At 36.9% G+C, this 14,884-nt stretch overlaps 1 protein-coding gene across 2 annotated transcripts in view; it reads right to left on the bottom strand.

Annotated features, from left to right (window-relative positions):
- ZC2HC1A (zinc finger C2HC-type containing 1A) overlaps positions 1–14,884 on the bottom strand; it is a 34,881-nt gene that overhangs the window by 14,377 nt on the left and 5,620 nt on the right. For both annotated transcript variants that reach the window (XM_021386019.1, XM_021386020.1), the window contains exons 2-7: positions 8,929–9,002; positions 8,111–8,227; positions 7,786–7,921; positions 4,432–4,580; positions 3,330–3,429; positions 2,330–2,438 (exon numbers count right to left, since the gene is read on the bottom strand). In XM_021386019.1, the coding sequence (XP_021241694.1) occupies positions 2,330–2,438; positions 3,330–3,429; positions 4,432–4,580; positions 7,786–7,921; positions 8,111–8,227; positions 8,929–9,002 (685 nt within the window). The remainder of the gene's footprint in view (positions 1–2,329; positions 2,439–3,329; positions 3,430–4,431; positions 4,581–7,785; positions 7,922–8,110; positions 8,228–8,928; positions 9,003–14,884) is intronic.

The following is a 14,884-nucleotide window of genomic DNA, read 5'->3' as shown; positions in this document are numbered from 1 at the left end:
TCTCATTCCCTACTCTGATAGGATTCTGTAGGTATTTCAATAGAACCCTACACATCTCAGATCGTCCCTTCTCCCCACGCACTATGACTGAGAATAGATTAGGGCCAAAATTTGCCGCTATTGACCAAAGCGAGGCGCCTAATTTTTCCATGTTGTAACTACTCCTGTGTCTCTCTGCTTCAGCATAACACCTGACAAATTTGTTCTCAGAAGTAAGTATAACACAGACAATAGAAAAGCTCTCAATTAGAATGCTTAGAAAAGATACACATTAAGTTGACTTCTATTTGTGAGAAGACTGGTTAGTATGACCACCAATAAAACACAAAAGCAAGGTTTTGCTTGGCAAAAGCAAGAACGGAATACAGGTTTTTTCAGAACACAGAAGTAAGAAGGACTGCAGGCAGAAACACTCATCACATTCATTATCTCTTTTAAAAATGGTGCAATTGTGCAGGCAACTAAGTGCCACTATGAGTCAAGCTAATATTCATTGCCTCTCTGCAGAGAATATTATCTGAGAGCTATGCCAAAAAGAAGTCATCTACTTTCAGGCAACAGCATGTGAAAACAGAGAACATGTGCAAACACCTCCCCATACATTACTGTTTGATCTGGTCACGTCACAATTCTTCCTACAAACTTGACAAAAGTAAGTAGTAAGTTCAGTGAGCAACTGACTGGTAAAGTTCAACAAAACTTCCTTGTTAAGAAGGGAAGATCAAAACCTGTATCTACTCACAAACTAACAGACTGCAATTGGAAACTACCAGTAGGAAAGAGTATTTCTTTCCCAAACAGCCGGAGTTGGCCACTGGAGTCAGAAACATGCCTTCAACTTATCTCAGCTGACTCATTTTGCAGCGCTTTGCAGATCTACTTCATCTTCTGCAGCTCAGCCATCTAATTCCCCCTGCACATTGTTTTGAAGTCCATTATTTCCTTTTGGCAGTTTAGCTACTCTTGATGGCCTTCCACAGCCAGTATTTCCACCTATTCTTTCTTCCTCATATCACCATTCCCTGCCATACGCACGCTGATCATGGCTTAACATGCTTACCCACCTGTCTGCGCTGACATTCACTTCTAATCATGCCCAAACCTATTCCCCTTGCTTCCAATAAAAATATTTTCCTTTTGCCCACATTCAACTTATTTCATTTTCCTGAAATGCACCAGATGAGCCTTTCCTTTACTCTTATACTCTACTCATTTGTTGTCCCTGAAGTATTAACAACGTCTGACCAAATCATAATTATCTATGATATCCATAACCTGATGATTCTCTGTAGGTGCTTGTCTCTCACAATGATCTGAATCACTTTTACCAAATCTTACAGTTCTGAAGGAAACACACAGGAAAAGAGAGCAGCAGGAATGGAAAAGCAGATGTCTGAAGCAAGGCAAAGAAAGAAAAGTGAAGGTCTTCACAGCGCATGGCAAAATAACAATCCTTTTCCATTTCCAGTTGCAATGTATTTCTTCACCTAACACTAAGATTCCTTTTTGATTTCAAAGGCTTTCATCCCAGCCTCTCTCTCTATTTCTCCTCCTTGGAGATCTTCAAAAGCCACATGGACACAGGCAAGGGCAGCCTGCTCTGGGTGTCCCTGCTTGAGCAGGGGTTGGAGCAGATGGCTCCAGAGGTCTCTGTCAACCTCAACCATTCTGTGATGCTGTTCTAGTACTTATCTTCAGTTCCTTTTATAAATTTCTTCTTTTATACAGCTTGCACTGAATATCCCCCTATCAAACACAAGTAACAGCCTCAAGCTCAACAGATGCTTTCAGGAAACTCGAATAACCTACATCTACCATTTCTTGTTACTGTTGTCGAGCACAGGATTCTACTGCCTTCATGTGTTGCCTCGTCTGTTTTACTGGGAAGAGAGGAGGGAAGGTGTCCATTCTTTTGTGCTCAGAGGAAAGATTTTGTCACAACTGCCTCGTGATCCACAGCAGAAGTGTCTTTATTTTCACAAAATTCTAGACTTTATACTTGATATTTTCTCTTTTTAAACCTTTTCACTTTTACAAAGAAAAACAATACAGTTCCAACTGCTTCTGCACATTCTTTTTTAAGTAGTTTTATCACTTCACATCCTTTACTGTTATTTTAACATTACAAAATGCATCTTCACCTCCTCCAATGTCCCTTAAACTTCAATTATGTTTATAAATAAAGGATGAATTCAAAGTACTGCACTCTGAATCTTGCAGAAAACAGGACAACAATAAGAACAACAAAGAATAGCCCAAAGACTCTTCTAGAACTAGTACAAATGAATATGAAATAAGCCATTAATGACAACATTAGAAGGCAACTTACCCTGCTTGTGGGTTCACCATTCCCAAGGAGTTTTTATGAGCTGGCGATAATGACTGAATTTTGCTGCCAGTGGATCCAGATGAAGACAATGCTTTACTTGAAGAGGAACCTTACAGTTGAAAGCAAGCAGGGAAATATAAGAAAACATACGCTTTTGTTATTTGAAAGACATCCTTCATTATATATTTATTGTAAAATTCAAAACAATAGTTTTAGAAGTATGAAGATATTAACAAATACCAAGATACTAGGAAAAAAAAAATCAGGTGAGCTTCCAAAAGTTTACAGTAAATAGACAATTGGGAAAATGTTCTATTCTGATAAAAAAATGGATCTCAGTTTCTTCAGAAATGAAGTCTAGAATATCGAAGTATGTACACATAGAATCCTATCAATAACTGAAATCATAGTAAGACCAGTCTGCGAAATTATAACGTACATGGCTTGACTACGTATTTTCTCCAATTCATGATCACATTCAGCATATTAGTTAATTACAGAATTAAGCAACAGAAGTAGCTGATGTGAAAGATCAAAAATAGACAAAATTGCACATTATTTCATGGAATGATTTTGCAGGTTCAATTTTCAGAAAATCCCCAATTTGACATGATACATAAAACACAAGAGTCCTACATGCTTTAGAATCTTGTTGAATAGGGAACAACCTGAACCACTTCCAACTTATGCTTTCTCCATCCCTCCAGCATCTCCAAAGAATGGTATAAACTTGAACAATGAAGTACAAAGCTATCATTTGTGTAATCAGAAAAAAAAAAAATCAGGCTACTAAAATATTACATTTTAATCATGAAAGACAGAAACCCCATCTTATCCGCTCTTGTAACACTGATCTCCTCCTATTAAGTTTTTACTCCTTCAGTTTAAATCACTTGGCAATGCTTTAGAAATTCTTCCAGCTATTATACTACTTTTACTACATTGCCTGAAAAACAGTATTTAGAAAAGAAATGCAAAATTGCTAACATTCATTTCATACCTACAACTGTTTTGCTAACACCACTTGGCTGTGGTAGACGTGATGATGATGGTGGTGCTGACACTGCAGAAGGCATCTTCTTAACTGCAGCAGGCTTGTACTGTAACAAAATACAGCCTAGAAATTTAAGCAATTAAGTCAAACTATCTATGCAATATGACAGCTAGTTACTGGAGGCACTGAGGGAAAACAAACTATGATTACTAGCAGCCAGTTTGTTTCTGGTACCTGGATCAGACAAACAGGCCCTACTAGCCTGCTGCCTTGTACGTATTGAGATCATACTAGTAGGAAATGTTGTCCAACCTAGTGGTTTTGCTTGTTAGTTTCAGTTAACCACATGTGGTGCGTTCTTTCCACTTTTCTATTGCTTTTCTCAATTTTTTTTCCATAGTTGTCTCACGAGCTTAACATTACCACATCTTTACCTGGTAATTTTAAAAAGAATATTCCAGGGCGACATCATTTTTGCCTTTCACGGCCCACTTTAACATATTTGCTCTCAGTCAGTCCAACACTGATTTGGAATATAGTACAAGAATCACTAGACTAACTGCTTGTGTCTATTTACTCTTCACAGCTTCCAAAAAAAGAAGTTTCACCACCAAATGAAGAAACACACTTAAATCCTTCACTTGTTAATCTGTAAGTTAACAACTGCAGTCCTTGCCCTGAATTGCTTCAATGCTCTAAGTCTCTATTCGGCAAAATATAACAATGCTGCACCTTTATTTGTCTACTTAAGGAACAGACTTGAAGTGGATTCAGAAGGCACTAAAGAAATTAAACTTTGTTTGCAAACACTGCATTTATACTTTCTGCTGCTACCTTTATCGGTCATTTTCACAAGTCCAAATAATATTTGATAGTTTTAAGTTTTGCACCTGCTACTATCTAAATTACCAATTCGACTGCAACTTTCATAACCAAACCCCTTTTCCATGCTTAGGGCCTAATTTAATAAAATAATATTATAGTGTATAAAATAATAAAATTATAGAATAAAATAGTTAATTCAATTTAAGAGCAACACAAAATATTTAACAAGCTTGATTTGATATCCAGAGCAAAATACAATTTAAAGAAAAATATTGTAGTTCACCTGTGTTCGAGTAGGAACCTTCCCTTTGGTATCAGCTGCCAGCTTCCCCTTATTGGTAATACGTGCTGCTTGTTCCTTACAGAAATTGATATGTCTGTCAGCTGCATTTTCATTAAATCTCCTCTGACAATACGGACACTGAATGTAATCTTAAAAACACAAAAGTCTAATATTAATGATGTGTTTTAAACAAGTGTTATAAAAAAGTGTTTTAAAGTTTTTTAAAGATAAGCTCGAATCCTAGAGAAAGCCTTTTGATTTTGAAAATGAAATACGCATTACTCGGGAAAAGATTATCGTCCAATGTAACACACAAGATATCGTCAAGCAAGAAACATAAGAATGAGAAGGACGGTTGAAGATCAGAGATAATTCACGAGAAAACAGAAATAATTTGAGAGATGCTATTCAGCAGGAAAGGTAGCCAAACTGGTAGATGGATGTGGTTTTGAATTCAGCTGGCAGAAAGTGCAGGAGAGGCTAAACAAAAAATGACAAACACAGTTCTGTTTGTTCAAGATATGGAAGTACATCAACAACTTTCCCATACAAATAGGTAAAGACAACAAACTCTCTTTCCTCTTGAAAGAACTAAGACATAAAAACTGTAATACTGGAAATGATCACTTAAAATAAATAAATAAAAACAGATATACTACAAGAAATTTTGAATATATAAGTGTTCAAAGTAATACAAAATCCCTCATCTGTGTCTTAACAATATAGCCCTTCAAATATACTGCCCATGGACAGCAAAGTGTTACAGTTCATCTACCAATAGATATTTGAGCATCTAGACATATGGACTTTCAATTCCTCAGAGTATAGTATTCTAAGCCATGTAGATAACAACTTCAGAAGACCTGGCCACCATCATAGCAGTTTAAATTAACGTGTTCCCATGTGTTTTCAGAAGTGCATTAAAGAAAACAAAGAAATGCAATAGTCATTGCCTCCAAGATTACAGATAGATACCATACAGTCCAAAGTAAGACTGAGATTACATGTTACTACTCCAAACAAAGCAGATCTGGATTACAGAGTTATCTCTTCCTATCCCTTAAAACAAAATTTTGAATACTTCATATGTTTAATGGCTGGAAAACTATGAATAGTGACCTAAAAAAGAGAGCAAATACCACAGGAAGAGCATAGAAATCCTATACAGAAGTGATGGCATGGGAATCTCATGTGGTAATAGCAATTGTTTATTTTTATATGAACTCCACTACTGTCAGAATACTCAAACATAAACTACACCTTAAGAGATGGAAAGTCAGAAATTAAAAAAATAAAAAAGCATTTGTGGTCAAACCATGTTAGGCCCAAACAGAAAGTGTAAAAATAAATAAATAATAATAATCCATGAATCAAGCAATTATGGAGGTCCTGATAAGCCAGCAAAGACATTCAAAGCCAACAAAAGTGGATTAGACAAGAAAGGATTAACATGTATTCTTTCAAGTATGAGGGATTTTATCTTTATCCTTTTGTAAAACATTTAGCATCAGGGAGCCACCTAAACAGTTGAGGCTGGAAGGGATGTGTGGAAGCCATCTGGTCCAACTCCCTACTCAAGCAGAGACACCTGGAACAGGTTGCCCAGGACCAGACAGTACTGTCCAGAACAACTGTTAAGAATAAACGTAAACTTGATACAATATAAACAAATCAAAATAAACAAGCAGTACACACGTGTAAGCCAAGTTCAGTGTAAACAGGAATGACTTAAGATCCTTTTCAACATCATCAGGCTACTCTGCACTATTTCTAAACAAACAGTGGAACAAGTGATCAAAGAAGGAACAATACTGCTTTTTTTTTTCTCCTTTCCCCCCAAACTCAAAGCAAGCAGTTCAGTCAGAAATAACATTACAGAATATTTTCCCTTTAAAGGAAAAATGGTCTAACAGCTACCTAAAAGTAGGCAAAAACAGAGCTGAGTAGAAGAGGATGGATATACTTGATGATACACTGTATAATTCCTCTTTTTCCCTACATATAAAGTGAAAAAGGAAGAACTGCAGCTACCTCTACTCCATCTTGCTGTTTGTTGTTGGTTTTTTTTGTGTGGGAAGAGTCCACTCTTAACTAACACATCTTCTCTTTGTTCCTGGTTCCCTCCTCCTTAACCCTTGCAGCAGGATGAAGCAAGGAGACTACAGATAATAAAACACAGCTTGGGAAGTAAAAAGGAAGGAAGAGAAACAAAGGTGTAATACTGTTCTCTTCCCTGTACCTCCTTACACTTTCAAGGAAAGTGAACAGAGCTACTTTCCTTGCTTCAAACTTGCTTGCATTCTCTTGCAGATTGAAGCCAAGGGAATCCCGTTTCAGTAGCTTCTGCACAGCAAATTTAGTTTTGGTCTTCTCTTCTTGCAATTCAGAACCTATACAACTGGTTTATTAATGTAATCTTTTCCATGATTAGGGCTGATGTTTCCTAGCATCCTGAATAATATGACTCTTCACTTCTTACTATGAATGCACAGCTACAGTCCTAATACTGAGACTAATGCATTTCCTGAGGAGAAACAAGGTGGGGGAATACTGACATCCTCAGTAGATCACAGACAGCCAGAAATAAATAGATGATTTTGTATGTTTTTCCCAATCTTCCTGAAAACAACCACTGAGCTAATCAAATGGTTTAGCTCTTAAGACCAGAAGAAATACATTCTCCAACCTACAATCAACAGAAGTTCACTTAAAAGTGTTTTTCCTTCATCACACTAGACTGCTTCAATGTTTTACCTAACTTCACGTCTGAGGGCACTCAAGGAATGTCACTCACTTATTAATACAAGTTCCACAGATCTCACATACTCTAAAACACAAGTCCTCCCCACTGCATGAAGAAGGATCACAAGCATGCCTGGAGCAGTTAACTACATACAGTACAATTATGAAACTACATGTGAATTCAGAAAGAAATGGAAGACTACACTTCACAAACACATAGATTCCTACAATATATAAAAAGTTGTAGGGGTCCAAAATTAGCAGCCAATTAAAAAGATACTCTGCTCTTTCTGAGCTGTTCCGCTGCAGAAGGTAGAAATAAGGTGCTGAAACAATTTGTACAACCTACAGTATGTAACATGCTAGCAAGTTGCAAGTTGGCTATAACTACCTTGTGGTGCATTAAAAACAAAGTCACGGGCATGAAAAACTACATAGGATGCTAGCCAGTCAGACTTCCAGTCATGAAACAACACCTGCATGGGGATAACCAGATAGGAATCTTCAAGAACTCATGAACACTGTACTCAAAAAAACTCCTTTATATTCAAAATTGTATATATTATTTAAGTTACGAAAAAAGTCTTTAAGGAACTCAATAGTTATACATACCAGGGTCATATGATGGCGGAGGCGGTGGAGGGAGTTTTCCACCGTCTTTGAGATTAAGTCCTTTGGCTGCTCGTATAGTTGCTATGAATTCCTCATGCTTTCGTCTCCAGTTGGATGGTTTTTTGGGGGGTTCTGGCTAAAAAGTCAGAAAAACACACAACTTTTTATGTTTGAAGCTCTTATTTCATGCTTAATACATTTATTATACATTTCTTCCAGATCCTAGCTGATCTAATTATCACAAATTGCCAGCAGAAATAAACCTTATTATAATGTATACATATTTTGCCTAAAATGTTCATATGCGGAGTAAATTATAACATACCCGTGGCTTAAGAGGTTTTACTGTGGGAATGTCAGTTCCTTCTGCTCTCTGTCTGCTGGAATCAAATGTCTTCCTTTTCTTGGCAGAAGTTTTTTGGCAAATGGGTCCATGCTTCTTCTACAGACAGAAAAATAAATTAAGGAGAATGCAGAATTTATTTTTGGAAATATGTTATTAACATGTTATTTTCTTCTTTCTAGATATGCCAATCAGCAACTGAGGGCCAACTCCTGATGAATAAGATCAGTCTGCTTTCAGAAGTACAGGAACTTACAAATGCAAATACGTGATCACAAAAACTTGGGATATGAGCAAGGAAAAAAAAAAAAAGGGAGGCATCTGTATTTGCTCCTTCCAGATAAAAAACTGATAGGTAGGTAGGCAGGCAGCATTTGTATTGAGAGGTAACATGGATCAGGAACTGTCTGAAATTCATATTCACATTTAGGGACAATTCAACTTATATTAAGACAGAAGAGGAGGGAATTTTGAAAATAACTAACAGAACACTTCATTTGCAAAGTAAGATGGCACGATGTTAGGCCTTATGTTTGCAGAGGCAAGGAATGATTCTCTGGCCCTAGAGAAAATGTTTTTAGAGGGATCTGAATTTTCAGAATGTGATAGGATGCCAAAACAAAATTCATCTTCTTTTATGGAGCTTCAAAACTGAGACAACAGGAATTGTTAATTTGAAGAAAATAAAAAATAGAAAAAAAGCAACCATCTGGATCTTCTTTATTTAACTATGCTGATCATTGTTTAACTTTCATATTGACTTACCAGATGTAAAAGCCAACAGTGCTCATAGCGCTTACCAGTGCTGCTGGAAAGAAAGTCCTTCCACAAATCCTACATGGCAACAGATCTCCAGTTTGCACTGCAACCTCACCTTAAAAAAAAAAACACCAAAACATAATTTTGTAAGAAAATCTGTTTAAATGTGTAGTAAAAAGAATTCTTTCTGGATTGCTAACCTCATATACTTTGCAATAACAACAGCTGTCACTGTTGAAGTATGTATTCTTTGAACTGTGCAAAGACTGCATTGATCAGAAAGGAAGAGGTGATACACAACTCCTTATGTACTTGTCAAAGCAGCCCGGCCCTGTAAAAAGTCAGTATGAGTTCTAATGATTTAGAACATGAGACTTTGCACCTTTAAAGGAATGCCTGCACTACAGCATGCAAAGGACTCATTCACTACAAGTCTCACTGACAGCCCACACAGACATGCACAGACATGGAGAACAACTATACCTAGAGGGGATCATGACTTTGAAAGAGAACCACCTGCCAGAACATCACATGGAAGTCACATCCCATCACTTATTTCTCTCTGTTAAGTTAAACTATCCCAATTTACCTTAGAAAGAAAAATTCTTGAAGGTTATTTTTATAAGATAATTTATAAAGGTTATGAGCTGACAGTTTATGTTAACGCTTCAGATGTTTTTTATTCAAGCATTGACTGATTTATAGAACCAGATTAAAAAAACTAACAAGTCACAGTATCCAAGTTTATCCAAGCTGGTATATTCATACAGTATGTATTAAGTGATGGAGCTGTGGCAGAGATGAAAAGCTATGTAAGGTTTACAAGTGACAGGTACCTGTTATATTAAGCACTGTAACACAGCTATAGGAATATAGCACATATACATCAATAAAGAGAGAATAAATTCAGATCAAGCTTAAGACATACTAGTTTCTTCCTCTGTACTCAAACCTGACAATACAGCTCCCTCTATGTATGCAGTTAAAATAGAAGTCCTTTCAGCTGACTTGCCCTTCAGGCAAACCAGTGGCTGAAACTACACAAGTTATGAACATAAGAAAGATCAAAGTTTCAATTAGTTTTTGTTCCCAGTTCCTCAGCAGTAAACAATTTGCCAACTAAACACACATATGTGTATACGAGTACCAGTCCTATAGGAAATGGAAAGCTAAACAAAATGGTTCAAGTCAAGTAAACGTAGATTCAAGTGGCTATGGGTCCCAGTAAATGCATTTTTCACGTTTAAAGGTTGAAATTAACTGAGATTTCTAGTAGCAATACATAACTGTTAAATCTATTTTTGCCATTTTTACTTACCTAAATAGAATATGTTAATAGTATGTAAATATGTCTAGTAAATTAATCAATATACTACAACACAGTTTTTAAGAATTAAGAATCATACAAAAATGTTCTGCAGTTTAACACACTTCTGTATATATCATGTTTTCATTAATTTATATGCCTTTTCCACACAGACATGACTAGGCCCTTACCTCAGCATAGCGGGACTGCACAGACAGTAACTGAGTTGCATAGCTTAAGTCATAATTAAGCTTCCATTCCTGTCATCTAAAGGCACATGTATTTATATTTACACAACTAGGGGGAAAGCAGGAAAGAAACCATTCCAGGTAAATCTTGTTTGTCTTCTGTTCTAGCATCTGAATTATATTTGCATTTTAACAATATGTAACAGGAAGGGTTGTTTTTTTTAAAAAAAAATTATTGTTGATGGTATCTTTCCAATCTCTACTTTAAACAATCATATCTGAAATTTTTTCCACAGGTCTGTTTCTTTAAACATTAATCATAAGTAACAACATGCAAACTGCTCATACATAGCTCTGACGGCTGGAACTTGCCCTCATTGCTTTTCTCAAGGGTAAGCAAAGTGGCAATGGTTGGAGGCGCTCCTCAATTCTCCCAATCAAAAATACTAGATACGCACAGACTTTCTTGTTTCATTACTTCATTCTTCTGGATTCTCAGCACTCTTAATAGTGCTGACAGATATCACTGCAAAGTCAATTCTGTTTAAAAAAAAACAACAACCTTATTTTAATCATATTTTTCTAGTACAATTCTCTGCTCTGTTGACAAGTGAGAGAAGCATTTCAGTGAAATACAAAGTGACACCGTTTGTGTCTTCAAGAAATTAGCTGAAATAAATAACTATTAATGATTTCATAATCAGGTGTAAAGATTAATGTTAAAGATTTGACTGAGAGATGAATTCTTTCAAATATCTCCCTTGGTAAATGAAGAATAGCTACATTTTCCATCATATTCTTCTTTTTACTGAACTCAGGAACTTATGTTTATATTTAAATTCACCATGAAGAAAAGCAGACTTGACAGATACTCAGTTGACCCAGCAGTATTTACATAAGACATATCAACACATAACAAATGCTAATTAGCACCCACTGTAGCTACAGTGACTGAGATCTATTTCCTTACAGCATTCCTAACTCTCCTTTGCTGCTGGCAGGTACTCAGTCACACTCACCAAGAGCTGTTGCTACTGCCAAAACCTCCCCTGTAACACAGATCACTGCACTTATCCCTTCGCTTCTTACTCATTCCTTTTTACTCTGAAGTAAAAACGGAGGATTAAAAAAATAAATCCATAACGTGTTAACATTTCTGTTTAAGAGCTCAGGAGCCTTCCTTTACAGAAAGGTGAGCAACATCATCAATGTGAAACCTGCTGATTTTAAAATAAAAGATAGCAATAAAATCGTGAAAATTGGAAAACGAGTTGGTGGGTTTGCTTTTTTTTTTTTCCCTGAAGGCAATAATGTACGATATCTAACACTTGTTACGCAGAAGCTATGCAAATAACAAGAGACATAAATGAATGTAAAGGGGAGAAAAACACATTTTTTTTTCCATTAGTAATACTAGAGTTAGCATCTCTAACACCAGCAATACAGAGGATAACCTTTTTCATTGAAATGACTGAATTATTCTGGCCATGGTTGGTCATAGTCTTCCACAATAACTACTATAAAAAGCAGAAAGAATGGAAAAATCTTATTTGGAGTGATTTTAGCCTGATAAAATCAAAGGTGAGTACACAAAAGGAAAATGTTACGGCTGAAAAGTTTGGGGATTTCTAAGTGATTTTTTCCTCCCTAGTCAGAAGTTGTATTAACATCACAACTAACTTCAGCAAGGTTTTCCCTAACGTAGCATTTCAAAGTGCAGAAGCTAATGGCAGTCCTTAGGGATCTCTTTTCCTGATATGGCACTCCTCAGTGCATTTAAGGCTTTAAAACAATAATAAGTAAGAATAACTCAAAAGACAGATATCCATTAAGGAGCACAAGCTGACAGCTCTGGTACTTCACACTCCTCTGGGTTATGCAAGCACCCAGGACAGCTCTACAGAGCAACCTCTACAGCTGTGCACTAACTCTTATCATGATCACTTTCCATCACAGGCTGTAAAACACTAAGGAAAAGATCCCCCACCATGGCCTTCAGGCAAGGCCGATGGGAAGCACACCACCACTCCAGTACCATCAAAAACACTTATAAGAATCACATGGATTAAGAAGGGCAGGGAAAAGGAGTACAGCAACATTCAGCAAAATAAAAAGATGCAACAGTAAGATAAGCAACTGATTCAATTTGGTTGTATGGGAAAGAGGGGAAAAAAGAAAGGTAACACCTGAATCAAGAAACAGAAGATTTACTCGGCAAATGAATAGGAGAGTAGAAATTGGCTCTAAGATAGCGTCAAAGCAGTTTCTAAAATTTTTGTTCAGTCTTCTTTGAAGTCCAGCAACAGAGCAGGGATTGCACTTTCTTTGCTTAGAACCACAGAAGATCCAGGATCCATCAGTTACAGTTCCTCTTCCAGTTTTAATATAATTTATCACCAGCAATTTACATGCCAGTGTTAAACGTGAATGAAGTCAGTTAGCTTAAACAGTAAGAATTATGTCATTTTGTAAGAAAACATATTTAGAGAGAAGAAAATTATGTTCATAATGGTCACATATATATCAATGGAAGAAGTATTTTCATTGAAATAATGCCAGAACTATGATATGCAGCGTTACACCCAATTCTACCGTCTGCCCAAGAACAGGTCTCAAAAACAGGAGTTCAGCCTACTAAGATGTTGGTTGTCAATAACTAAGTCATCAGATGGGGAGTTGTATTAACAAAACTGCAACAATGGTACAATGGGTGGGCCCACTGAAACACACAAGTTCAATTTGATGCAGTCCCAGCCATAACGTTAGCTCTTACTGACATGCTTAAGAAATAAGCAGTTGTGTAAACAGACTGCATACTGAGAGGGAGCAGAAGCCTTCAGTACTGCTGAGCAGTCATCACTTGAAGTTTTGTTACAGTTTTCACTTTTAGAAAGCTGTGCGTTTCCATGTATGTCTGCACATACCTATATCTAAGGTGCAGAATGCTCCAAAGAAATAAGACTACAAAGATTAAAGCAGTACTTAGTCTTAATAGCAGTATTTTGTAATGTTATGAGATCTGTTTGATTGCTCTTCTCAACCTTTAATTTATCTGCAGCAATGACAGTACTAAATGACTTTGGCCAGACAACTGTAATAACAAGAACCACCAAGCCTCACTGCATTCAAACATGCAGAAACACTCTGGTATGAAGTCCAGCTTTGGGATCACCTACTTGAAAAGTGGTCTACGACTGCTGAAAGTTATTAGTGGAAGAGTGCTTGCCAAATTCCCCTGGAAAACTGTATGTATTGTTTTTGGCACAATTCCCATCTCCAAAACATTAACTAACAACACCCACCAATGAAAAGACTGATGACAAACAAGTCACCTCAAAATGATACTGATGGGTAGGTAGTGAAAAACTTCTCTGAACAGCTTAATATTCCAGTTTTAAAGAACACTGAATAAAATAACAAAAAGATGAATGTACAAAAGCAGAAAAACTGTACACCAATAATGACTGAAAAAATAGAATGTTAATTCTACAAGTTTTTGTTATTTTGATAAAACTAAGTCTGAAGTAAAAATGAAAAAAATCAAACATCATTCTGCTTAGCAGTGGGCAGTACTTTGCTGAAGTCTGTTTGATTATGGGAATGATTTACCTCTCAGGCCAGTCCTTAGTAGTTCATGCCACTCACGAGTTCACAGGGTGAGTTAGAGAAAGCAAGAGGATATCATAGTAAGGTCCCTGGGTCAGCCCAGAGAAGCTGTGGATGCTTCATCCCTGGAGATGTTCAAGGCCAGATTGGATGGGCCCCTGGGCAGCCTGAGCTGGTGGGTGGCAATCCTGACCACAGCAGGGGGTTGGAACTAGATGATCTTTAAGGTCCCTTCCAACCCAAGCCGTTCTGTGATTTTGCCTACTTCTATCTATGCCTAACTTTAGAGGAAAGATTAATTCTTTTCTACTTCTGTATTGACAATGGAGTCTAATCTTGTGTAAACCTGTCACTTCTGCTTCCTAAAGATATCAAAAAGCAGCAAAACTTCAACTCCTTCAAGCTGAAAAGCTTCAGTAGGGCTTTCATAGCACCTCCTGCATATTCCTGTATCAGCTCTCCAGTCTGACAATGCATGTGTATTATATTTGTCAAAATTACTGTTACTGCATTGAACACAAGTCTGATTATGGTGAGTTCTGTATTACTTGCTTGAAAATAACACGTTGAGGAGAACCCCTCTGCCTCAGAGTGACAACCTGGAGGAGGATTCTGTGAATAAGTTCTTTCTGTGACTGAGAAATGAATTGCACGCAGTCTGGAATGGTAACAGAAGCACATGCAAAATGTGTATCATGGTATGTCATACCCTTTTTCTGTAGTTCTCTACCCTTTCTTCTTCCCTTCCTCATCTTAAGCATAACTTCTAACATGAAAACATGCTGACGTCACATTAAATATCCTTAAAAATAACTACCTTTCCCGGACCTTCTTCTCCCCATGACGACTTCTATGTGATTCTTCCAAGCAGATCCCTAAACAGGCCAAAGTCCTCCC

Source organism: Numida meleagris, chromosome 2 (assembly GCF_002078875.1).
Source record: "Numida meleagris isolate 19003 breed g44 Domestic line chromosome 2, NumMel1.0, whole genome shotgun sequence".
NCBI lineage: Eukaryota > Metazoa > Chordata > Aves > Galliformes > Numididae > Numida > Numida meleagris.
This window is presented reverse-complemented; position numbering and strand designations above follow the sequence as displayed.